General features: G+C 40.1%; 1 protein-coding gene and 1 non-coding gene across 3 annotated transcripts; both read left to right on the plus strand.

Moving 5' to 3' along the window:
• Positions 1–946: 946 nt before the first annotated feature.
• RNF149 (ring finger protein 149) lies at positions 947–25,339 on the plus strand. Of its 2 annotated transcripts, XM_032678057.1 has the most exons (9): positions 947–1,488; positions 8,855–9,105; positions 12,017–12,085; positions 14,925–15,007; positions 15,472–15,568; positions 16,076–16,105; positions 18,879–19,074; positions 19,440–21,513; positions 24,731–25,339. In XM_032678057.1, the coding sequence occupies exons 1-8, from the start codon at positions 1,023–1,025 to the stop codon at positions 19,496–19,498; spliced, it is 1,251 nt and encodes a 416-aa protein (XP_032533948.1). In that variant the 5' UTR covers positions 947–1,022; the 3' UTR covers positions 19,499–21,513; positions 24,731–25,339. The 2 variants fall into 2 exon arrangements, with proteins under 2 accessions (XP_032533948.1, XP_032533949.1); XM_032678058.1 differs by lacking the exon at positions 16,076–16,105 and having other exon boundaries at positions 957–1,488.
• On the plus strand, positions 21,824–21,939 carry LOC116783551. The gene has a single exon (XR_004355747.1). It is a non-coding gene; the product is annotated as a small nucleolar RNA SNORD89 (small nucleolar RNA).
• Positions 25,340–26,428: the final 1,089 nt, after the last annotated feature.

Genomic DNA, 26,428 nt, shown 5'->3' on the forward strand with positions numbered 1-26,428 from the left:
GACAGGACTCAGGACTGACGCCCATCCCAGGGTCCAAGGCCAAGCAGCCCCAGGTTGGCTGCAGCGGACACTCTCTGTGCAGGAGGCACTTCAGGCACCGGTTTCGCGCAGGGGGCTGAGCTGCGCCCCCAGACCAGCCCCCGTCTGACCGGGAGCAATGGCATCTTCTTGTATCGGGACCAGTGTGGCCAGCAGGACGAAGAAAGTGATTCTCCCCCTGTACTCGGCACTGATGAGACTGCGTCTCAAGTACTGTGTCCGGGTCTGGGCTCCTCAATTCAGGAGGGACATTGAAGGTGGCTGGAGAGTGTCCAAAGAAGGGCAACGGAGCTGGTAAAGGGTTTGGAACACAAGTCTTATGAGGAGTGGCTGAGGGAGCTAGGGTTGTTTAGCCTGGAGAAAAGGAGGCTCAGGAGAGCCCTTATCGCTTATCTCTAGAGCCCGGTGGGGGTCAGCCTCTTCTACGAGGCAACCAGTGACAGGACAAGAGGAACATGGCCTCAAGCTGTACCAGGCGAGGTTTAGGTTGGACAATAGGAGGATAGGCGTAATTGCTTCACAGAAAGCGTGATTAAGCATCAGAATGGGCTACCCAGGGAAGCGGTGGAGTCACCGTCCCTAGAGTTGTTTAGGGAAAGAACGGACGTAGCACTTAGTGCCATGGTCTGTTTGACAGCGTGGTTCGGTCATAGATTGGAGTCGATGATCTCGAAGGTCTTTTCCAAGCTAATCGACTCTCTGGGTGCCGCAACGCCCCGACAGCCTCAATCCCCGCGCCGCGCTCGCCCGCCCGGCCCGGCCCGGCCCCCCCCGCTCTCCCGTCATGCCGCGGGGCGGGGCGGCCCGGCCCCCTGCTCGCCATCAGCCGCGGTGGCGGGCGGGCTCCGCCTGGGGCGGCACTGCTGGTACCTGCGCGGTGCGGGGCGGCCGCGGGGCAGAGCGCGGCGGCCGCGGGGCAGAGCGCCAGCGCGGCGGAGCGACCTCCTCACACTCCTCGTGTCCGTGGCGGGGGCGGCCGGGCCATGGTGCGGCGCGCCCGGCTGGCGCTGGTGGCGGCGGCGCTGGTGGCGCTGGGGGCGCCGCCGCCGCCGTGCGCGGGCGCCCGGGCGCTGGAGTGGTACACGGCGTGGGTGAGCACGGCCTACGTGGAGCCGCTCAGCAACCGCACCGTGCGCGGCAACACGGAGAGCGGCCGCTACGGGGACAGCTCGCCCAAGGAGAGCGCCCAGGGCCTGGTGGGCATCCCCCGCGGCGCCTCGCCCCGTCACATGGAGGGCTGCGCCGCCGACACCGACTACGACGTGCCGCTGCCGCCCGGCGGCCGCGGGCCCCCCGAGGTCGACCCGCAGCCCTGGATCGCCCTGGTGGCCCGCGGCGGCTGCACCTTCAAGGACAAGGTCACGAACGCGGCGCGGAAGCGGGCGGCCGCCGTGGTCATCTACAACGAGGCCCGTTTCGGCAACAGCACCGTGTCCATGTCCCACCTGGGTGAGCGGGGAGGGCGCCGGGCGCTCGCCGAGGGTTCGGGGGGGATGTTTCTGGGAGGATGGCTTTGTCTAACGCCGGCCCGCATCGGTGTTGCGGCTCTGCGCGGTGAGGGATGGGGATGCGGGAAGGCAGAAATCCCTGTAAAAATGGTACAGAGAGCAGGGGTTTTGTTTTATCTTTCTGTAAGCCACACTCGGGAAAATGCCGGGACCGTGTTCTGTCTCCCAAGTTACGGCCCAGGCGTCGAGGGGGAGATGCGGCGGAGCCTTCGGGATGGGCAGCGTGTGACAGACTGCGGTGGGAGCCTTGGGTTTTCTTTAGGGATACCTTTTTGCCTGGCACCCTCTGGCAGAGTGGCTGCAGCGGTCGCAGGTAGGCCGCTTTCTGCAGACCGTGTGGAAACACACGAGGTATCCCCGAAGATGCCTTCAGGTGTCTTTGAAGGCATAGCCGTAGCTATTTAGTGATAGCTTTTGGTACAGGCTTTGTTGTAATAGCTTCATCGTCCTTCCTGCGCAGGTCTGTGAAGGGTGGGAGAGGAGTGTAAGCATCAGGTAATCCTTAAACGCTTGCGAATGGAGTAGGAAAACTGAATCCTGCAGAAGGATGTTGACTTGTTTGAGCGTGCTGCTGCTATGTAGCCTGGGTTCTGTGATTTTTGCCGAGATAGGAATCCACGTGTTCTGTCGCCGCAGTCCCGGCTTGGGCTATGACACTAAAGCCTTGCTGAATTTTTATGGTCATGACGACATCAAATGCTTAAATCAAAGGGGGAAAAGAGCCTCGAAATTCAGTAATAAAATCCATGTTTGCTTTTGTAGATTTTTGAGAAACTGGGAGGTCTTCAAAGGGGGATGCAAAGACAAAGCAAACTAAGTAAAAAATTCTGCAGATGTGTGCTTCACACAGCTTTTTGGTACAATGAGTTTGTTAATGCTCACGGTCTCATCCTCATCCTCGGTCATGAGGAAGGGAAAGACCAGGGACCTGGTTGAAATAGAACCATAATGCCTTTCTAAAGGAAACAAACGTATTTTCCTAGTGTAGTGAGCTGAAAAACTAAGTTAGGGAGCTGTTCTCTATCACACATGTCATTTATCGTTTGGAAAACGAGTCCCTCCTTGGAATACCAAGGGGCACCAATTTGGGGATTGGAAGCATGATTACTGTTACTCTTAGCCTGCTGGTTGCTTGGGATCAGCCTGGCCCATCTCATGTTCTTAATCTACTGTGAAAGTGGAGATGAGATGCAGGTACAATAGACCTATGATTTTGATCCCATGTGGCAATTAAGATACATTGTTGTGTAATAATTCTTTCCTCTTTACCAGCTTCTTTTTCTTGCTGTTGCTCTGTATTGGCCAATCAGTACAAATTTTTTTTCCTCATTCTTCTCCATTGCCCATTGTAGCATGGAATTCTCTCACAAAGATACTGTTTGCTCTCTTGTTGAATCTTTTCCTCCTTTTCTCATCTTGCTTATTTTATATATTTTTTTTTAATTTTCTCTTTTCTGCTGTTGTCTCTGGCTACAGAAGACCTTCTTGAGCTTACTGCTCAGGTTTGGACCTGTTATCTGTCAGTGGCATAAAGAGAAGTGCTCTCTGCTGTTTGGGGTTTTTTGTCTTAAGTTGGCAGAATGTTGCTGATAAAAGTTCTGCCTATATAAAGAGTATGATTTAGTGTAGTGCATATATACAATAGTGTACTTGTGCTTATACTGATTTCACAAGTGCAGGTTGCACTTTAGAATGGTTTGAATGGGAATATAATAATATATCCCAATATATACAAGCTCTGATGCAGTCATAGATGTTTGTTTCATGATTGAAACTTTCAGACGTGTAAATGTTCAAATATTTTTAGTGTACTTTGGGAATATATGGAAGAACTGCTGGTATTTTAAATATTAGGCTTTTTGAAGTGAGAGAAGAAGAGTCTGTGGAAGAATGGCAGGGAAGAACGTGGAAGGTAAAGTTGTATTTTACTCAATTTAGGTTTTCCATTCCTGTGAAGGGATTTGTGAATTGACACATGAGGAAGCAAACTTTGCTTCTGGGAAAGTGCTGAGGATATATACTCTAGGAAATCTACAGTGCAGTAACTAAGGAGTGGAGTTATATGCATGAGTAAAATCCACTTAGTGAGTTTGCAATTAGTGGCGCTGAAAATGGTATGAGATGGAACAGTGCTTATGGTTGGTAGAGGTGCAGCCTAAATTATGTGAAGGTGATAAACAGGTGGCTTTTCTGATTCCAGTGTCATCTTTTCATTCTCCTTCTGAAAAGCCTGGCCTTTGAATTTTCTGGGATGTATGTGATGCATGTGTGCTATTGTTGTTGTAGGATTTTTGGTGGGTTTTGACACCTTTCAACTTGAATAGAAAGAGAAGTTCTTGAGTAGGTGAAGAAATCATTTGTTGTAGCTGATGTCAAAGCATTTGATAAAGGGCAAATATTCTAAATAGTCTGTATTTTTCTTGGATACTTTGTAAGCTTCATGAGTGCAGTGAGTAGGGCTCTTAATTACAGTTTTGAAACAAGAGAGTCGAGAATTTAAATATGTAGCCTTGCAATCCTGTCTCTTCTTCTAAAAGAAGATTCTTCAATTGTGACTTAACTGGTGTGTCTCGTGTTTCAGGCCTTTGCTCTCTGTCTGAATTACATTGTTCAAAATGCTGAATGACTTCCCTCCCCTAGCAAAGTAATAGTGACACAACTTCATGTGTGGCTGAGGACATTTTTTCTAATGGAAAACGCTCATTTTACCCAAATGACTCAAGGTGTTTTTCACTTATTGTATCTCAATAACAGAAATTCAAACTTCAGTTTTACAGACTTTGCAGGCAATCTTAAATCTGTTCATTTTTGTGATGGTGGCAAACTTTAAACGAAAGCTTCGAATTAATTTCCAAAACCAAAACAAGTATTGCATGTAAATATTAGCTGGGAGCAGGCTGGAGAAGAGTCTGGAGAGGCAAGGTGTGAGGTATTGTGGAGATCAGACAAAGGAGAGTCAGAGGCTCAGTTCTTGTTGAGGAATTAGGGGGAGGCAGAGGTGTATTGCAGTGGAAAGAAAACGGGGTCTTCTGGTTCTATATTTTTTTCTATTGTAGTTCACGCATCCAGCCATCTCTGAATCCCCCCTCAAACTAGGATTTGTTGATTCTAATTAGAACATAAGTTACCTTGAAGACTGGTGGAATTAAAATATGATTGTGCTTGACACACAGGAGTGGGAGGGACTGGCTTTCATAGTTTGAGGTAGGTCTTTCATAGTCTGAGGTAGGACTTTGGTTCATGGCCTGTGGATTTAAGGGAAGCTTGAGACTTAATTTGAGATTATGACTCTAGCTACATAAAGAAAAGGGTCTTTGATTTGCCAAAATACGTCCAACTAGTTCTTTCCTTCACTGTCATGTTTTTTGTTATGGATGTATATTGAACAAAACAGATGCAAATTACTTTGTACTCATAATTCTATAGGCTCTTGCCATCTCCAAAGCAGCAGTTAGGGTTACTTTGGCCTGTAGTTCAACTGTTTGCTACATTGCTTGCAGCACCACTCAGGATTCTCAAGTGGTGCATGATTTCTGTATTACTGCTGTTTTCTACTGAAAGCTTCTGGTACTGTAAATACTGAAAGGACAGAACTGAAATTAGTGGCTTGCTTAACTTAGTGACTGTATGATGTTGAGCTGCTAATGTTGTTCTGAAGAAGCAGGAGTAACTTCAAAAAGTTGTGTATAATCTGTGTTATACTTAAAAGTGCATATGTGTTGGAAACTCGTGTGGAAAAAAGTATGTGTACCAGTGGTTATGCATCCTGCTTCTTGCATCAGGTGAAAACACAACAAGCACCAGGGATTTGATGAGATGAGGTTGGGGTAGATGGTTGTCATTGGATTGTTAGTGTGCTGGTAACAGCCATTTGTTTGGACCAGGAGCTCAAGAGAACATTCGGTGTTAATTGTGGCAGTATTAGTAGGATGCTTACGCTTAAATAAATCAATGGACTGACTTTAAACATTTTTACTAACATGGTCAAACTCTGGGAGCTTTTTGATGTTTCTCGGGAGGACAAAAGCTAGAGTGTTTCTGCCATCGGTTTCCAGATGACAGAAAATTATCTTTTTTGTCTCTAAGTGCGTCAATGGGAATAAATGTTGTAATTTGGGATGCCTGGAATCTGTATCTGTCCTGCGTTTTCCTCATCAGGTGAGTGCTGGTTTCCTCTTCCAAGAAAAGACGAGCAATGCTAGCAGTAAAACTGACCTTTGTGCACTGGCAGGAAACATGCCTTCATCTTCAGAGTTCCAGATTTGCCCTTTTTTTGCAAGTATCCTAAGGATCTGCCAGCCATGGTAATGTTAAAAAGCACAGACCAAATTTTAAATCTACCCAGTTTCACTGAAGCATCAATCAAACCTAGATGAGAAAACAAGTTTACTCTGGCAGAGTAAAAACGTAGATTATTTATTGTAAAATTAGAAAGTTGTAGAAAGGCAAAGCCAACAAAACTTACTTTCAGTAGATACATATATGTGACACTTGGAGTTTTCTTTATAAATGTGAATTGAGATCTCTGAGTTGTGCTGCAGTTGAAGAAGCTGATGGAATGATTCAACATAATTTCGGTCTTTGAATAACGTGTTTCAGAACAGAAGGCTAAAATTAGTAAGGAATGAGTTAAAGCCCTTAGTCTTACATGCTGCTCAGGGCAACTGCTTCTCTGAGACTGCTCTTGTTCCTTTTGTAGTCGTTGATTGCAATTATTTTTTTCTTTCCCCCCTTCTGTCTCATGACCTTCAAAGCCGCTGTGTTCAGTTGTATGTATTTTTAATGGCAGGTTCATCACCAAGTCTTTAAAACTGTTAAAATGCTTTTAATGGACATTTATTTAAAAATCTATGGCACGCCTGTGGTAATTCTAACCGTGGAAGGTGCCACAGTATCTAGCAGCCATTATGTAAAAGTAGCCTGATTTCAAGGAAAAAAACTGCCTGATAGTTGGGCATGCTAGTGGCAAAACAGAGAAAGGCATTACTTATTGTTGGGGGGGTTTAGAATACTTCTTTGTTAGAAATCGCATGGAGGATTAGATAGCAAGATTAAACTGACTCGAGATTTCAGGACTGAGGTGGAAATGTTTATTGATTGAAAAATCCAGGCTGTCTCTAATCTTGAAACTTACTTTTCTTCTCCAAGCTTGAATGAAACCACATAAATCTTTCCAACACATCTGTACCCTTCTCTGGCCATCCTTAGGCACCCCTGCCATTACTTGTAACTCTTACAGTTGAGTAAGGACGTTGGACCTAATCTCTTGATTTAGGTATGGGGATAGCAGTTCTCAGCAATGTGAAATAAATTCTTACTTTTATGTGTTCTTTTCTTGTTAACTCCCTGTGCAGGGTCAGAGAGCAAAGAGTGCTTCACACAGTCTTCTCTGAAACTCATGATTCTCTCTGGTAATGCTTTCATGCTGGTTCAGAGAGGAGAACAATATTGATTAACCAATTCTTAGTATGCTTGGACTTGTGATAACAGGTGATAACCTGGATTGGCATGTTGTTGGTGAGCAGAACTCATTAGTGGAGCCTGTCCTGTTTGTCTTCAGCTTTGCTGCTTTGTGTCTCCAAGCACACCCACCAGGCAAGACAGCAGGAGCTCTGGTCAGCAGAGTGGGGTGCCTGAGGGGAGGCACAAGTTGGGCCTTTCTCCATTAGCATATTTTCTTTTTTTGTGTGTATCTCTGCACCATCCTCACAACTTCCAGAAATATAACTCTCTTCAGAAAATCTGCTCTTTTGCTGGGTCTGGATCTGGCAGACGGGTATAACAATTCTTATAGCAGGTGATCAGAGGTGCACAAGATGAAGCTGAGAAAGGGTAACTGGCATTGAGATAGGAGGGTTACTCATCTTTAGTGTTTCATCCAAAGCAAGCTGTCTGCACCTTATGGAGGAAGGAGTTGCTACATACAGAAGTGAAACTTCTGCAAATTCCCCTTGTTAGCAGAGTGGCCAGGTTGACAAGGTGTCACAGCCGTCTCAACTATAGGGATTTGGGGTAAATAGTTTAGGCAAATAACTCTTTCTCTTAGTAGGCAGAGAGGTAGGTGAGTCCAAAATGCAGCTTTGGATTTTGAAAGTCCCCATTTGATGTAATGTTATAAATTAGGAAACACTTTCTTTTGACATAGCTTCTCAGTAGGGAATCTAACACAGCTGGGAGGGGAAAAAGGCTTTAAGCCTTCAGTGGGAGGTCTTGTTGCAGGTAGGTAATCTTGTGAATCTAAAAAGGTAACTGTGACATTACAGCTGTAGTTTTTCAGCTAGGAAAACCTCTCTCTTTTTCTTCCTTTCTCTCTAAATTAAGATTAGTTTACTTTTTCTCAGAGGTAGGAGAGCAAAGTAAACTATAAAGCCATGACTTACCAAAATAAGAGCTATTCAAATAAAAATAGCATAGACCAGTGAAAATGTGTCATGTAATTTTTTTTAATACTTAGGTTAGATGTTTCTGAGATAATACTGGAGATACTTCCAGAAAAAATAGAGTAAAACTCTAGTCACAGAGGGTCTTTAGTTTTGGCTAGTTGGTCTTGACAGTATCCTTACTGGTTTTGGTGGCAACATGATGCCTAAAGGTTTTGGGGTTTTTTGAAATTAGTTTTTTTTTTTCATACAGATTGAGTGCTTTAGAGTTCTAATGTATAAGAAAAATCCTTTGGTCCAACGCTCCCAAGAGTGCCAGAGTATTTCTTGACAAGTCCTTGTTGTGAAGTCTCATTACATTTTGAATATTTAGTATTAAAGAATTTTTAAGTATTTCAATGTTTAATGTAATTTATTATTAAATATCTGAATCATCTTTTCTTTTTGTTTACATATCCAATGTCATTGTACTATGGATTCAGATTCAAACTAAATTGAATGTGTCTCTTTTTGTGATATTCACATACTGTCTCCATCTGCAGCTAAAATTCCCATGCTGACAAATAAAAAACCAGCTGTTCCTGAGTTGCAAGATAGAACTTAAGTAACTTCAAGATGAGATGTGTATAACTTGTCTAGCTTTTTTGCATGGCATCCACATCTCACCTCTGTGTGGAATGATGAATAGTAGAGATGCATCTGTTGTAGTTTATGTCATGTTTGAGAGTTTCTGAAAGTAAATGAGGGATTCTTTACTAGTAAACTTTCTATCAAGTCTACTATGCCTGGGGAAAAAAAGTGTTGGAGGTTTTCCTGTAACTTTGTTTCTTGATCTTAAACTGAAGAGGCCAAATTACCATCAAGCAAGAATGCCTACATTTTTACTGTGATGACTGACTTTTTTTCTTTATTTTCCCCCTCCAACAGGAACAGGAAATACAGTGGTGATAATGGTTGGCTATCCAAAAGGCATAGAGATATTGGAGCCAGTACGAAGAGGGATTCCAGTAAAAATGACTATTGTTGTTGGCACACGACATGTGCAGGAATATATTAGTGGTCAATCAGTTGTGTTTGTAGCCATCGCCTTCATCACCATGATGATTATATCACTTGCTTGGCTCATATTTTACTATATACAGCGCTTCCTGTATACAGGATCACAGTTTGGAAACCAGGTAAATGGATCTGATGATGCATAAGAGTATTTACCTCCTCCTTTTGTCAAATCAGTTGCCTAACTTTGATTGTTTATTGATGCATTCTTGAAGATCTGTGCCTTCCTATTTTGCTAACTGTGAAAGCTGCTCAGTAGTAGTTAGTGAGGCTAATAAGCAGTATGCTGATTGGCATCGCAAGTTTGACTAGTTATAATTATTAGATGCTCGTATGAAGTAGTGAGAAATACATTTAGCCACTTGTCAACAACAGAGTAAGGGCAGCTTCTTGTGTGATTTGTCACCTAACTGAACTTCCTTCCTTTTGGCATTAAAAGTTATTTTCATTCTTCAGTAATTTTCATTCTGAAAGTATTAACTTCCCATACCAGACTTTTTTTAACAGAAAGACACCACGGTAAGTTTTTTTTTTTCTTTCCTTAATAAAACCCACAAGTTGTTCAGGGTAGAATTTTTGGTTCTAAAGCTTTATGAAAGCTGCTTTTGATACTTGTAATTCCACCACTCCACTGTAGAGTTACTGAATTGCAGCAGACTAGAAGGTGCATGTGTGGTGAGATTAACCTCTCTTGGGCTGCCTGAAATGTTGAGAGCACTGAGAGTTCTGGGAAGGTTAAGAAAGAATAACTTTGTTCAACATGTACTCTTTTCATATTCCTGTACTTCGATAGAATAAAAAAAAGTCAGCTTTACTTTTTTTCCCTGAAGGAAGCGCTACATCATAGAACAATTTAGGTTGGAAGGGACCTCTGGACTCCTGTGACCAAGAGAGCAACTTCCATGGAATTATTGAGGACCTAAGTCCAGCTGAGTTTTGAAAATACCTTAGAATGGCACTTCCCTCTGCTTTTCAACTCCTGTAAATAGGTTAGGTTCTTACTGTGGTCATCAGTAGCTCTACCATAGTTTTCTACTAATAGTGAAAAATAAAGTTGCATTTATTTATATTTGCAAATGGTTCTTGTTCTATCCTCAGTCCAGGAAAGAATGTTGTTTCAGTCACTACTTTGTATGTGGACTTCCCCTTCCTTCTGTTTGAAGATGTAGATTTTGGGGGAGGAAGGAATGGATTTTTGTTTGCCTTCAGGAGTCTGAGCTCTGTATAGGACTTACAGGACTCTTCTAGGAAGATATTTAATTTCTCTTTTTAATAACTGAGGATAACACACAGGACTTCTGTATTGGTTGAACTTGTGGTCTCCCTGAAATGTTGGTTCGGTAGAGTCTTTTTTGCTAAGCTTTAAGTCTTAGAACTTATATTATGAGAATACTTTCAAGAAAACAAAATGTTTAAGAAATGTTGTAGAAAAAGGGATGTATTTCTGTGTTGCAACAGTTGTTTGTTGAAGAAAGTTGCTTCTTCCTGTTGCCTTTTGGGTAGTTCACACTAAGGAAAGTTCACATGCTTTATTAAGCATCATATCATATAATGTGCTTTAGTTTTAAGGTGTTTGGGGTTTCTTTAGTGTGACTGTGATGTTTCTCAGAAATATGTACCACAGTCTTAATAGATTATGTCATTGGGCTTGTCATCCAAATACTTTTTAATTAAATGAAACTGTCTAGCATTAAAAGGTTATACCATTTTCTCAGTTCTCTCTCTTCTAAATGACCATTGAAAACAAAACCAATGCAAGGTCAGAAAATGTTGTGAAGATATTTGTCAAGATATATGGTTAGGAGTCTTAAAAGAATTTTTGAGACAAAAAACCACTTTTCTAACCTAAATCTTATTTTTGTTGGCTTATGGACTCCAAGACAATTAAAATTCAGGAGTTAAATATGTTATGCTTTAAAGCAAGGTGCTGTGTAGCTGCTAAATGAAGGTGAAGATGGTTACCTTCAGGTTTATTCTAACACCAGTTCAGCAGTAAAACTTTGGAAGACCTCCTTGCTACTGAATATGAAACAGGACTGTGCAGAAAACCCTGCAGTGCTACAGAAGGTGGAATAGGCTTCTGCTGCTGGTTGTCTGTCCCTTTCTGGGAGAACTTTCAGACTAATTATTTTTAACACCATGAAAATTTAAAAATCACAATTTTCAACACTATACATTTGTAAAATTATATACATAATTGTAATTATTACAGAGAAAAGCTGCCATTATAGGGGGTTTTTTTAATTCCTTTGTGGTATTTCTTTAGTGAGTGTTGCTGCTAGACAAGTCAGCATCTGTTAATTGGGAGTGTTGAGTTTCTCAGTTTCTTGCAGTAGCTGGCACTTTGTCTTGGAATACAGTACTGCTTTCTTTTCTTGCTTCCCCTCTAAGCATAATTAGGAGTTACTGTACAGAAGTCCAGTATGGTGCATCATGTCTGTAAAGCCTTTCTTGTCATCTCCTTCGCATAATGTGTCCTTTCAGTGCAAAGCTTTGTCTAACGTAGGAGACAGTGTTTAACTGAGGGGAAGTATTAATAGCTACAAGCAGCCTTTTGACCTGTGGCCAGCTGTAGGCTGCCTGGCAGGATTCCACCTGCTCTCAGGCTGGTGCAAAACGTAAGGTCTGCTTGCTCATGGGCTTGACTAACTGGAAGGTCTGGTTATACGGGTGCTGTTTCAGCTCTGATTGCGTCTAAAGCCTACACAGGTTTCAGTTTTCATGTGCGGAAAGACCCTTGATGCCAGCAGTGAGGATGCAAGGCTGGATGTGTCGGTGTGGTCTGCTCCCTTCGGTACTGCTCGGGGTCATTGTACAGATAACATGTGCTGCCGGGCCCCGGGAGTGCAAAACCTGCAGTTCTTGAACATCTACTGGCTGGAAATAATTTGTAAACAAATTAATTAGCCAGAGATTATTTTTTTTTAGATGCATTCAGAAGACTTAGCAATCTGCATGAAAAGTATTTAAAAACTTTGAAATATAATATCCTGAAACTAATGTCTGTACTAATACTTTAAATCTTCTTTCAAGGGACATAGGAAAGAAACCAAGAGAGCGATCAGCCAGCTTCAGCTGCATACTGTGAAACGTGGAGAAAAGGTAATTCAGTGTCTCTGGTTATTGCTATAAGTTTTAAAAATGGTTGTAAAGTCTTCATAGAATTTAAACTTAACCTCTCACAACGTAATTGCAGTGTGACATACAGTTTTAGGCTTATTTTAGGGCCTTTGTTTAAAAGGCAGAATTTAAAACTGAAGAGTCAAATTTGAACTACTTATGAAATGTAAGGCTGTTTTGTTGCAAATAATATCTGATTATACAGAATGTATACAAGGCTGGTACTGTAAAGATGGGAAAACATTGTTATGTTTTCAGCACTTGAAAACATCAACAAGTGGATTGCAAAATACTTCCTGGGATCTACTGATTGCACAGTTCTTACAGTGATGTAATGTTCTGTTTTCTTAAAAGAACATTCATCTTTTTATTGATCAGAAGGCCTTAAAATATAAATATATTTGAAAAATAAAACACTTGTTTTATCTTTTGACATACAATACATTAAGGAGCTGTGTAGACTTACCTTGAAATGTAAATTTTTTGAAGTACCTTTCTTATGTTATGAAATCTGTTCTAAAAAGTTGGCTTCGACAGCATACAGCCTAAACTGAACTGTATTAGAATAAGCAATGTAGAAAAAGCCAAGATTTTGAAAGAAAATATTTTAGTTGGAGTTTCAGGCAGCATTGATGCTAGATGCAAAATTAGCTTCTGACTAGATTTTTGCTACTACATAGACACTTTTTCCCCCAACCCTTGTCTTATTTGATTACTTTTTACTTAAATGAAAGTATTTATTATTTGATTACTTTTTACTTTTGCTCAGAGATGAAAAACGAGGATTAGGTTGTTTTTAAACCTGTAATAAAATCGAAGTGAGAAAGGAGATTGATGTGTAAAAAGTTTAAAAGCTATGGTTCAGCAGAAGCTGTTCAGCTAAGATCCTGTGCTACACAGAATATCCTTCATTTAGTAAATTGGTTTTGAAACTTAAACCCAAAGCTGTCTTTGAACTTCCTTGCCTTTTTCCTTTTATGCATTCAGCATGTTTAAGTAGTGTTTCATGAGTGTTTCTTACTTTTATTTAGATTCCTTTTTGATGGAATTTAGCATATATTTCAAGCTGTGAACAGAGAGATATTCATACTTCTGTTCATACAAGATCAAGAAGGAAGGAATTGAACCAAAACATGTGTAAAGCAGTATCAAAGCATAACATCAGCATAGGAAAAAAGGGATGTAAAAGGGTCAGGATGAAACCCATGGTGAAAATCACATGCAATATGTTAACAACTTTTAAATATGTTCAGTAAACCTCTAAAAATAATTTGTATCGTGATTCTTGCAGTGTACCAGGGAGTTCCTTCCCATAGATAGACCCTTGACAAAATAAAATGGAGGAGTTTAAGTTGTTATAAAGTATGCTGGTTGTACCTATGAATGCCTTGTTAGATAAGCGCAGTAGAAGACGAAGTTAAAATCTCTCTATTAAAATAGTCTTTCTGCTTAGTAAATCACTTCTAATTTGATTTGAATCAGCCTGCTATCAGCAAATTTATTTAAATTACTGATGTAGAGGTATTTTCATGAACTAATGTAAATTTATCTGGAAATATAGTCCTGTCTACTCTGTAAATGTACATTTTTTTCTTCTTGTATTTTCAGCCATTTGAAAAGAATCTGTTTCTTTTGTTGTGACACAGTACAGTCTTTAGTTATCCCTTTTTTTGAGGTTGAGGTATTTAACTAAAAATAGGTCAATATATTAAAAGTGTTTTTGCTATCATGTAGATTTTTGCTGAGAAGCTTATGGGATTATTGTAAAATGGACACTCATTTGAGTATGTGCTACATATGGTGTGCTTGGATTTTGCCTCTTGTACTGAATGAAAAATAACTTGTTACACAATAAGTACTTGTCTTAACTTTGCTTATGTAAAAAAACCCCACAGTCTTAATGTGATTAACTTAGGAATTTAAGGCATTAATTATGTAAATTGATAGCATGCAAAGGAAGGAAATAGTTGCCTTGAACTTGAAAGTTTGCTTGCAGAACTAATTCGAGTGTCTGTGGTAATGAAATTGAAGTGCTTCAGTAAGTGGTACACCAAAAATACTTATTTTATGGGGATAAAAGTAAAGAAGTTTGTCCACTGTCTGTTATTCTAATACTTAGGTTTTATACAGCCCAATTAATGTATTATTTTTCTTGTGTTTGGAGATACCCATCATATTTGCACTGCAACTATAAGCATGGCATCAAAAAGACAGTAAGACCTGTTAGGAAAGATACTAACCTTTAGAAAGAAATAGAGGTGGGGAAACACTGCATTTGATGTTCTGCCTAGTGTGAGCTTGGAGAAAAGTTTTAAGCCATCCCAAGTTGCATACTTTACTATGAAGCTATGAAGGAATATCTGTTAGGATGTGGTAGACAAAAGTGGTCAAGATGTTTGCAGTATTCTACCCTGAGAATCTCTTCCTGCTCAAGCACTTGAAAATCTTTGGGACTGCTAGTTCAGAATTAGATTGTGTACTTTGATCTGTGCTGATCTCTTTTTAAAATTATTTCATTGGATAGTTACTTTAAACTGAAATGTTTCTAAGCTCCCATGATCAAAAACAATGTTTGAGATGTAACATATTACCTAAGATACCATGTTTCTACTATTTAAAGTAGAAAATCCAGGTTTGGCTACTTTTAGCATTTGGTAACACTTGATCAAATCACCTCTTGATAGAATCTTGAATTAAGTGAGGGAGATATTTTTATTTGCTATACCATTTAATACATTTTGCACTCTGTGAAGCTATTACACAAAGCTTGTTCTGTAATGGAATATAGATGTAATACACTTAAACATGTTATCACATTTAGGGTTTAGATGTTGATGTGGAAAACTGTGCTGTGTGCATCGAGAACTACAAACTGAAAGACACTGTCCGAATTCTGCCATGCAAGTAAGTTGCTGTAATTCTTCTTTACTCTTTAACATGTTTTTCTGAAGAAATAGAGTGAGTTTTCTGTAAACTCTTCTTAACCTCTGGGGCAGAGCTGAAGCTGCCATTTGTTGGCCTGCTAGATGTTGAAGGGCACTGCGAGACCACATAGTGCTTCACACCTATGCAGGTGCAAGGGAGCAATTGGGAGGACTGCAGGAGTGAAATAGAGATGGCTTAAATTAGAATGGTACACTGTTGAACTGGTAACTCTGGGGTGTCTTTGTGGTTAGTAACATCTCTTACATCAGAAAACATGAAAGACAAGGCTTCTAGAACTATTTGTACTAGTAAATTGAGCAACATCTAATTGTCAGTGTTACCAAGGAAGAGTTTATGTCTAATGTGTTGTTAACTTGCACACTGTGTGAAGGAGTAGTGTGTGGCTTTCATGATAAGTTCTAAAGGGCATTTCTTTTCTTTAGGCACATCTTCCATAGAACGTGCATTGATCCTTGGCTTTTGGACCACCGAACTTGTCCAATGTGTAAACTAGACGTTATCAAAGCTTTGGGATACTGGGTATGTTGCACACTTACTTTAATCTTCAAGGTAGAAGTACACTGTAGGAGGCAAGACTTCATGTAACTGTTCAGAATGAGAACAGCTGTAACTTGACAAGACTCAAGTTGCTAGGCAAAGATGCAAGACTAACTGAGAAACAGAAAAATAAGGGAATTTTATGGGTAAGAGCTTAAATAGTGTATCGAGCACCTTTTGAATTTGTGATAACCAATTTTTTTCTGTCTCCAGCTGGTGATAGTAAGGAAATTGAATCAGAGGTGAGATAGTTTGTCCAAGCTACAAATATATAACTGAATTCAGTAAATCTAGAGCATATATTTGATGTTGTTGAGAACTGTGATTCAAAGGAAAAAGAACCAGTTTTTCTACGTAGTGTTTGTGTACTTTCACATATGCCCTGCGTTTCATCCCTGTAAATGAGCTGGTACTTAAAACCTTCCTAAAGTCATTCACCAGAAATTGGTTAAGTAGAGAAAATGATGTGCTCTCATTTCTTTCTGACAGCACCAGAAAAGAGAGATGAAGACACATGCGGTAGGTTACTTGGTCACTGTTGATAAATAGTCTTGAGTTCCACTAAAATGCCATAGACATGAATGTACCTCTCTCATCTCCTACTGATCTACAGAGATCTTTAAAAAACAGGGGTGTTCTTTGGTTTCAGGGACTTTCCTTTCATAGACTAGGTCTGTATTTTGACTACCTTTTCTCTTATTTCATTGCAGAGACTTAGCAGATCTGTGGAAGAGCTTTGTGAATTACTGTTTTGTTTTGTCAAAGGTGGCAATACTCTTGCTATGTAATATGTATATACCAGATTTTGGTGCTTCAGTGTATTAAGTCAGGCTTTACCTAAGAGTTGCAATATGTTTGTCATGTGAAAGAGCCATTGTTACTTTAATATTGTTATGTTAGCAGCTTGTTTTTTGCTCACTTTCATTGCTTGGAGGTGATGTATCTTGTGTTATATGCAGAAGGACTTACCCTTTTGAATACAGGCTGAAAACTGAAATACTTAAACCTTCAGAATAGTTATATTTACTGAATTCACGCTGTTGCAGTGGATACTGATACCAAGCCCAACCAGGAGGAGTAATACCTCCTCTGCTTGTTGGCCAAAATGACTTTTGGAAAGCAGGTGGAATGGGATTATATTAAATAGAGAAGCCCGGTTCATTTTTCTAATGAAATAGAGCAAATATATCCTGCTTAGTCATCAGTCATTCAAGTCTTACTGACACTAATAATGTGGGAAATCATTCAGGATTTTTTTTCTTCTGGCGGTCCTGGTCCAGCTTTCCAGGACGCCTGAGCTTCTTAGCTCTTCTCTGTCTCTCTGGTGCTGCATTTTAGGACTCCTCTCATGTGGGAGTCCACCACCTCTCCTCTCTAGGAGAGGTCTCCAAGGAGTTTGGGGAGTTTGTTTCAGTTCTTACCCAAACTCTCTCTCTCTGTAAAGCTTAGTCCTGCTCTGTCTCCATCAGACATTTCTCTGTATCTCTCTTCCTTAGCTGCAATGCTGGCTTTGCTGCTTCTTCAGTTCTTATCTCTTGGCTTTCAGCCATAGCCTCCGTTCACTGCTGTTTCTGTCGCTTCTTCTGCTGCTGCTTACAGTGAAGAAACATCCCCCAGCTCTTAGCTACAGATACTTAGCCTAGTCTAACACTGTTCCAAGTCCCTGTAGCCCCCCAGCCGGGGGCTGGGGGGGGCCCCAGCCCCCAGTGGGGCTCCAGGCCCCTCTCTCCTCGTGGCCTCAGAACATGGCCACCTCTCCAACAACAACAACCACATCACCTTCTTTTCTGGTCTGCTTGCCATATGTTTATATTTTGCAGGAGCGCTGATTGGGTCAACCCCAAGGGTCACCACCCCCTTGGGGGTTACCATTTTATAACTCCAGGGGGAAAACGTTTTTCCCCCCACCACAACTATCTTAGTTTTCAGCCTGATCCAGGTTGCCCAATCTAGTCTGTAGAGTGATTACTTGAATTTTTTTACTGATATGAAGAAAAAAAGTGTAAAAAGCAAAGCAGCTTCTCTCAGCAGTGCACTTGCTGAGTGACATACCTGCAGAGAAGAATATGCAGCCTTATTATAGAAATATATTAAACCTTCTGCAAAGAGGTTCAAGGATCAGTTCAGTTCTACAGACAAGTACTTGAGATACTTGAAAAAATTTTAAAGGCTCAAAGTAGAAAGAAGGTACTAGGTCCTATTACCTGGCTTTTTTAAAGGACAGACTTAAGTGGTCTAGTTCTTCATTATACTGTTTCTTAAGAGAGAAAGAACTGCAGTTCAGCATGTCTGACTGATTTTGTAGAGCATTGCTGAATTTTGTAGTTTCAGCTTATTTAACTGTCTAAGTTTTGGAAAATCATTAATGTCCCCCACCCACATACATAAAGATTAGCATCATATGTGTCTTGTGTTCAATTGTAGCACTTCTGTAGCTTATTACAATTCAGTACATTTTAAAATGTGATGATTTGATGATAAAAAATTAGACTAGAATTTCTTAAATCTTAAGATGGGCCCTTGCTAGTTGTTTGAGGAAGGGAAAAATACTTGTTAGGAGACTCACAGAATAGCTACTTATACTGCAATATACTTACTTATGTATAAATAATATCAGTATAGCTATGGCAATGAAGGTAGTCTGCTTAATTTTAGGAACAGAAATGTACATGTAGGACTTCGAGTTAAGTTTCAGAATGGATCAGAAATAGCCATGCTATACAGTAGGCAAAATAAATCCCTTTGCCTGTGCTGTAGATGTTTTGTTCCTGCAAAGTGACAAGCCAGCATATTTGCATTTTTGGAACGGACTTAAAGTTAGGCTGGAGGTAGACGAAGAGAGAAGTTTGTGCTGATGTCAAATGTTTGCTCACCCCAGTAAAAAAAGTCTTAGCTTGCACAACTACTGTCATGAAAAAGAGAGGTTTCTGCAAATTCAAAGGATCAATAAGTTTCCTCAGTGGAGCCTGCTCCTAACTAGACTGCAGCAATACTGTTGCTACAGTGTTGAAATATTCCATCCAAAAGGCTGACTGGGTGGACTCCTGTTGCTGCTCTTGGCTTTGAGGTGGCTTTGAAAAATGGCTTTTCTTTTGGTTGGCTTTATTTCTTTACGTTCAGACAATAACATTGCAAGTGGACAATGTTCAACACTGTTTCCAGGAGTGCACAGATAATAGCTAAAAAAATGATCTTTTTTTCCAATAATGTGAGATTACAAAGTGGTAACATGGAGGAATGTTGATGCCTGATGGGAGACTAAAGTGTCAGTTAAATATGTTTAATTTTGAAGGGGGACCCTGAAGATGTACTTGAAGTTCCAATACCTGAATCCATAAGTGGCAGTGTTTCAGTTGGAAGTCTGAGTATTGCTTTGCAAGATGATGATAGAAATGAGGTCAGCGAATTGTCAGCTTCCTCCACGAATGAATCTGTATTGCAGTGTACCAGTTTAAAAGAGGATGCAGGTGAAACCACAGCATTGCTTGGTAAGTCAGTTTATTGTTGGACAGTCCTTAACACCATACACTGCATTAGAAGAAGCTCTTTTCTAACTGGTGTTAGTATTATGGTGCAGACCAGACTGAGTGGTGTCAGTTACTACTGGTGTTCAAAAAATACAAGCAGGTAGATTTTCATAGAATTTGATCAAGCTGGAGAAAACTGGAGGGGGGGGGGGGCAAAAAAAAGATGTAAACAGTACCATAGGAGGATTACTTACCCAGAGAATGTTGAGAACTTTAGGTATATATGAATATGAAATTTGTTGCCAGAGTCTACATTAAGGTAGCAGATAAAGCATGTTAAAATGGTAAATCAACAAAGAATTTTCCTTTTAATTCCTAATTTTTAGATGTGGATGTCAGTAGTAACCGGCATGGAGAGCATCTATCTAATGGAAATTCCCACTGAACTGCTTCATGGAAGATATCTTGAATAGACTGTTGAAGAACTATTATTTTTTATTTAATTAGTATGGACTCTTGTCTAGTGAACAGAAAAAATAACAATGTAAATTATTTTACCTTTCAAACTTTTCTAGCTGGTGTTCCAAAAGGGCTAATAACTAAGAATTTTGTACACAGGAGGATTTTATAAAATCTCCTCTGGATGTCTCATCCTAAAAAAAAGATGCAATAACCCTTTTTCTGTAAGCATTGTTGCAATGTCATTGTGTTCCAGAGGGCTGTAACAAAGATGAAGACTAGGCAGTGAAAACAATGTACAATGTGTAACAGTGAAATATATTGGATGCACTATTTACATTCAGTATGAACACATGGAGAACACTTACAAGACTACAACTGTTAAAATGTTCTGAAAGTTATGATCTGTTGTAATTGGAGATGGATATTCTTAGAAAAAAACACGATCTAACCTTGAAGGAATCAAATAACTTCATGGATATGTTGTGTATTCTTTTTTTTGTGATGGAAAAATTGCTAGTTGCAACTTTTGTTACATGTAACAAATAGTAATTTGATCTTGTAATGTGTTCTACTTGGAGTGGATGCTAAGAAAAGGAGACTTTCTCCATCTTGCAAGCTTTTTATACTGAATTTGGCAGTAATAAGTTGTGCTAGGTGGTCTTCACGTGCTGAGCATGTAGACTTATTTAGGTATATGCACATTGGTTACCTCTTTCAGTCTTAAACTCAGTAGAACAGAGGTAAAGGGCTAATTATGGCTAAGATATATTTATTAGTCTATTTATAAGAATTTACTTAATTCCTTCTTGCTCCTGTTCCCATCCTGATCCACTTTATGTACAAATTGAAACTGTTTCTTAAGAAATACAAAGTTTGGTTTGGTTTGGTTTTTTCTTTTCCTTTGAATAGAGATGCTGGAATTCTTCTCTTGGATATTCCACATTAGGAGTTTTGACTGGGTTTGCCATTAGCTTTTATTCCTTTCTGTTAGATTAGGAGTATTGTGCCTTATAGTAAAACACTTAAGAAATCTGAAGCATCTGAGAGTAAATATAAACCCTGGCATCTCCCATTATGACCTCTTATCCAAATATTTATACACTGTAAGTGGTATAAGGAATTGCTAAACTGTTTTGTAAAGAAATATGTATATTTAAAACACTACTTAAGAGTGTTAAGTGAGTTGTTTAGGATTTTAGCATTGTCATGTTATAATATGCTACATTCCTCGATTTTCTTTTGTAAAGCTCTTGCTACAGGTTGCTTAAAACAGTGTCTTTCACCAGACATTTGTTTTAGAGTGCATTTTGTTTTTAAAATGTATATTTGGAATGTTTTTAAGAAAATATGCAATTCTTTTTCTAACTTATATTGAGCTTCAGTAGAAGCAATAACTTTTTTTAATTTTAGAATGAATGTTCCAGAAATGACAGAGGCTTCAGATGGGGAAATATAATCTGAACTTCTACTTTGCAGAGCAGATATTTCACCCTAAATTTCCTTCAAAAAATTCCTCTTAATGCCTACTTAAAAAAAAATTTGCCTCTTCCTTATAGGAGTGTAACTCTTAGGTTTACTGGAAAACTGTCAGGTTGTAGTTCTGATGTCACCAGCAGGTGCAAGTTTTTGTGATGCCTTTATCTTATGAGAAGCACATGAGAATGGAATATGACTTACCCACCATCTCCAAAACTGAACAAATAAAAAACCAGCCCATAACTAAACCAAGCAATGTATAAGGACGTTTATGTCTCCAAAAGAATTTTATCAACATTTCCAGAACTGCCTTTTTAACTATCTCTTCACTTTTAAAAACTTAAGTCTTCTCCCTCTTCTTTAACACAAAACTGAACATTGATGTAGTGTATGTTGAGAGGGTTTAAACTCTAGCTCAAGGAGGAACCAAAAGAGAAGTTATCAAGAGAAGTGTTGTCAGTCTGTGGATTGTGTCTTGCTGATAACTACTGCACAGTATTCATTCTGGAGAGAAGAAATGTGGTAAGTACTTGAGCCTTTATGTAATACCTATAAAACCAAAAGCTTTTCTTAAGAATCAAATCTGAGATCTGATAGAAAGCTGGGAGAAAAGCTAAAGGACCTGCAAACTGAAAAGAGTGCTTATAAAATCTGAAGTGTGCTGATTTAGAAAAATACCCAAGTACGAAGAGTCCTGGGGTCTGTTTCTGATGCCGGAACTGCACCTGTTTCACTTCAGCCTTTCAGGAGAGTAGTTACAGTTGTTTCTATCAAATTGGTTTGTGCATAGTTGATCTTTGATACAGTTAGGTCTTGTAAGGCCAGCTGTGCTGCTGAGGAATGATGACAGTAAAAGGCCGAATTGCAGTGCCTCCAGCAAGCAGTTTGCTCTCCTTGGAAGCACGATGACAAAAATCACCTGAAGCGAATCATTAGTCTGACCTCAGTCAAAAAGCTGACATCCATTAGCAAAAAGAGAGGTAGAATAAAAAGTACAGGGCAGGAAAGAGACAATCTAGGGAGTTTAAAACAGTAGCAAGATAGGATTAGAAGCATCAACCATGTGAGCTGCTGTTACAGCTCATCTGAAACATTTAAAGTAAACAGGTGTAGGCAGCTGTAGGTAAGTACAGGTTCACAGACTGCTATCTGGACCTCCACTGTGTTGGATCAAATTGCTGTTTCTAGTTTCTAGCACTTTACCTACCAAAAGCTTATATGCAGGTCAGAACTAGAGTCTTTTTTTCATCCCCCCATGAATGCTTTTCGTAGGCCGGGTGCTTTCTGACTCCCTTCCCTACCATTTGGGGAATCTGTATTCTGCCTCTTTGGCTTAGGCTGTGTCCTGCGTAGTGTGGGAGCTGTGTGTGTTGTGGTTCCTGCTGCCTCCCTGTGCCCTGATCTCTTTCTTTTCCTAGCTGCACATTTTTCATAAAACATGCAGGAACTTGTCTTGGAGACATCTGTCCCTTTGTCAGACTTTGCTGTAATCAGGCAGAGGATTTCTTACTAGAGGTATTCATGTGGTATGATTATACAAAAAGCTAAAGCCCAGTACCCACATGAGGTCTGAAGCCCCTCAATGGCAATGCTGAATAAATCACTTGGGAAAAACCCCTAGCAGGACTAGGTGATGCTGTTGGTTGTGGGATAAGTTTTATTAGTGTTGTGTTAATTGATATGGCTTTGTTAGTTCTGGTGTCTCTGTTAGGGAGAAAATTTGTGAAGTTAAGTGATTGGTTTTGTTGTTTTTTGGTTGTTTTGTTTTTTAAGGAGCTATGAACGTGTCAAAACAAGCTGGTGTCTTAAAGCAAAACTAGAGGCCCCTCTTTGTTCAGAAATTTTAGTTTATTAATTATAGTCTACAAATGACAAATTGTAAAAAAAAATATAGTGAACAACCATTTAAACTGGCTTTCAGCAAGCAAAAATGAACCATAGACATTTCAGATCTAAAAGTGTGTTAATAGCGATTTTTATTGCTTACAGTACCAATTTAACTAGAAAATTTGGATTTTGTTTTACTAATGACCCCTCAAGTGGATTCTTCTTTGGCTCTAAGCAATACTTAGAGGAGATGCTTTGCAGGTACTGGAGAAGTTTGATAGGATAGCAGTAGCTCCTTTCCTCTGCCCCTCAACCCCACCTTGGATCTGAATGTAGTCCAGTAACCTGTTGCCAGTAAATAGGGCTAGATTCTGGAGGTGTCCCAGAGGAGTTGTAGGATAATTTAACTACAGTGAGAATGCTTTTAATCCATGCTGATTTAATAAATTGGGCACCAGTCTATTCCTGCCAAAGCTGGGCTGTTACACTTTGGGAATTCCAGTCCTGTGCAGGGTGTAACTGGCACAGAGAAATGCCATTGCAACAACTTGTCAAATGTGCAAGCTGGTTTTTTTTAATTACTTACTGGTTTGGGAATGGTCATTCAGGTTTTCTGCCTATCCTCTTAAGCTTTCTCTAAGACCAGCCAGTTGTAGTTGTGCAGAGAGGAGTCCAGCAAGTGTGCAGTGCTGGTTCCCCACGTCCTAAGCCCTGTGGATGAGACAGAGGCAGTGGCACTTGAAGGTTTTCATGAGGTCAATGAGAAGTGAAAGGTGTTGGTTTCACATTCCAGTGACAACAGATAGAACACAGTAGGTTAGACTGATAATTTAGCTGTCTCATAAAAGCAGGCTTCTGTCTAGACAAGTGTAGACATTCAAGTGCTCTTAGCAACACCAACTGTACTTTGAAGTACACACCACTAGGTTAAAGACTGCATTCTGAATTTGTGGAACATTTTTTAGTTGTTGCCACAACATGTAATAAAACCATGTCTTTTGTTACACATCAGTATCACACATGTTGAACTGGGAACTGTTGCTCAGCAGAGCCTTTAGCACCATGACCCAGTAATATTGATAATGTGATAGGTTGGGTTTGGGGAGGGAGGGGGGGATTAGGTCTTTGGAGTTTGTTTTGTTTGGGGTTTTTGTGGGGGTAAGGCCTGGGGGTTTTTGTTTGTTTGGGGTTTTTTTGAGGGGAGAGGTATCATATACAGTTTTCATTGGTTTGGTTTACAGCACTTGGCACTGAATGTAGTGTTTCTGTGCTGGATGAGGATACTGAGATCAGTAAGAACGTACTGACTCTGCAGCTTTACAAAGAGAGCTGGAACTGAAATCTAGTGGAGGAGTCAGCTGGAAGTATCTCCTGAGGTTAACATGGAGGGAATGGAGTTGTTGGTGTTGACTGCTGGGTGCCAGATTGTGCCGGCAGCTTGACTGTTCTGTTGTGTGTGTCTCCGTTCAGTCGCCAGGCTGGGTGAGACTTCACACAAAGGCTTGGACTGATTTAATAGCTTGCTGTTGTAAGAAGAGATAAGAGTGGTCCTTTCTGGTTTTCCTTTTCTGCTCTTAACTTTGCTGTGTCTCACATTTAGATTAAGCTGAATTAGTTTATCACATACTCTTTAACTGGCAGAAAATTAAATCTGTCAAGGCTGTAAAAAACTGAATATCCTTACTGTGCACTTATATGAGTTTTAGAGCAGGGCTAAAGGGAGGAGGAGTTGGGGTGGAAGAGGGGAGAGAAGGGCTCCTCTTGGTTAAGTTGAAGAGATGCAATTTTGTAAGAGGGCCGTAGTAAATTAGTCAAATATGGCAACTCCAATTTTTTAAATGGGAATGCTTGTAAAAAATTGTAACACGTATATGAGACTGGTCTTTACCGGGTGTATTCTTTTCTCTTACAGGTGATATGTGAAGATTTGGGAATTGGAATTGTAGATTAAACATGCACAAATCAAGCTGAAGGCTTTTGGGTTTTTTCAGTATGGGTCCTGATCTCTCTCCTCAGCTATCCTGCTGTATTGCAAAACTTGATTTGAGAAAGTTTTAAAAGTAGAATGTCTCTATAATTGCATGTGTTTGTGTGAAGAGTGCATTGCCTGGGACTGTCCATTATACTTCCATTGGACCTGAAGCTACTTTTCACTGTCTCAAACATGGTAATGATACTGCATTTTAAAATGAGCATATCCTTAATTCAGAAGAGGAAAATAATTTGAGTTTTCATAGTTTTGTTAGTCAGAAGCTTAGGTCCAAAACTTTGAAGTCACTTCTATTATAAACATACCTGCAGAGAACCATTTGAATTTGCTAGTCTGTCAACAACTATTCACAACCGACTGTCTTTTATTGTAACCTTGTACTGACTCGGTTGCATTGTTTGAATTAAGCACTTGTGTCTTTTCCATTGTGTATGTACAATTGTAAGAATGTCAAGTTATGCATTGTTGTTGTAACTTAATGGCTAAAAGCTCAAATTCCTTAATAAATTATACAGACCTTTTAAAAAGCAATGTCTGAGAAGCTTGAAGGGTTTTTCTTTGATACACTAAGAGATTCAGCACTAGCACAGCCCAAAACAAGCTTAACTTCATGGTAGGTATCTAAGGGGGACATCCCTTCAGCCTGTGCCACTTTACCCCTGTAACGAATACGGGGGGGGGGGGTTAACCTTGGCTGGCTGCTGTCCTGTTGAAGAGGGGGAAAGTAAGATCGAAGAACTCATGGGTCAAGATAAGAAAGTTACAAGTTACCATCACAGGCAAAACAGACTTGAGTAGACAAAGATTACTTTTAAATGGTAATAAATTAATTTTAGAGTAAGATAGTGAGAAACAGAAAACTAAAACTACCCTTCTTGCTAGGCTCAACTTGACTCCCTCCTCACTCTTCTCCCTTTCATGTGCATGGTGGCAGGGGGATGGGGAAGAAAGGGTGTGGTCAGCCTGTAACAGTTGGTCTCTGCTGTCCCCTGGTCACCCTTCTCCCCTGCTCCATCATGACCTCCCTCATAGGGGCTGCATTTCTTAAACAATTGCTCCAGTGTGGATCCTCTCCATTAGGTATAGACCACTGCTGGGTTATCACAGAGCTGCCACCAGCTTGGCTGAGGGGCTTGGCTGTGCCACCTTGTCAGACCCGCTTCTCACACAGGCCAGTCTTGGCCTCAAAACATTAAGATACAAGTTTAGAGCACAAGCTCAGTTAACTGTTGCTGCTAAAAACATCTCATAGCAAATGTCTCGGGTTTTAGAAGGAATGTCTACAATTGCACAGACCTTAAATAAGTGTTACATTAGTAGACTTGATACATCCTAACTCTGAGAAGCTACACAAGTCTAACCCCTAATGAGGAGAGAACACTTCTCACAGGACTTCTTACCAAAAGATTATGCTGTGTGAGATGAGTAATCGATGGGATTTTCAATCCAAGCAATTCTGCAATTTAAATCAGTTAGAAAGAAAAAGCCAAAAGACAGTCTTAACCTTGCATTACTGATCTTGTACTTCCTAAAAATTTGAGAAGCAGATTTAAAATGGCTTTCATTTATCAATCAGCATTAAATTGGAACTAGTCAGCTTTTCCAGTTACTTTCCTTTTC

The sequence above is a fragment of the Chiroxiphia lanceolata genome, chromosome 2 (genome assembly GCF_009829145.1).
Source record: "Chiroxiphia lanceolata isolate bChiLan1 chromosome 2, bChiLan1.pri, whole genome shotgun sequence".
Lineage (NCBI taxonomy): Eukaryota > Metazoa > Chordata > Aves > Passeriformes > Pipridae > Chiroxiphia > Chiroxiphia lanceolata.

Bases quoted from the DNA above. Each gene is read 5' to 3' on its own strand.
- RNF149 (XM_032678057.1), top strand. From the start codon at position 1,023: ATGGTGCGGCGCGCCCGGCTGGCGCTGGTGGCGGCGGCGCTGGTGGCG. The intron at 9,106-12,016 runs GTAAATGGATCT...TCTTCTTTCAAG, and splicing joins GATCACAGTTTGGAAACCAG to GGACATAGGAAAGAAACCAA. The intron at 19,075-19,439 runs GTAAGTCAGTTT...CCTAATTTTTAG, and splicing joins TGAAACCACAGCATTGCTTG to ATGTGGATGTCAGTAGTAAC.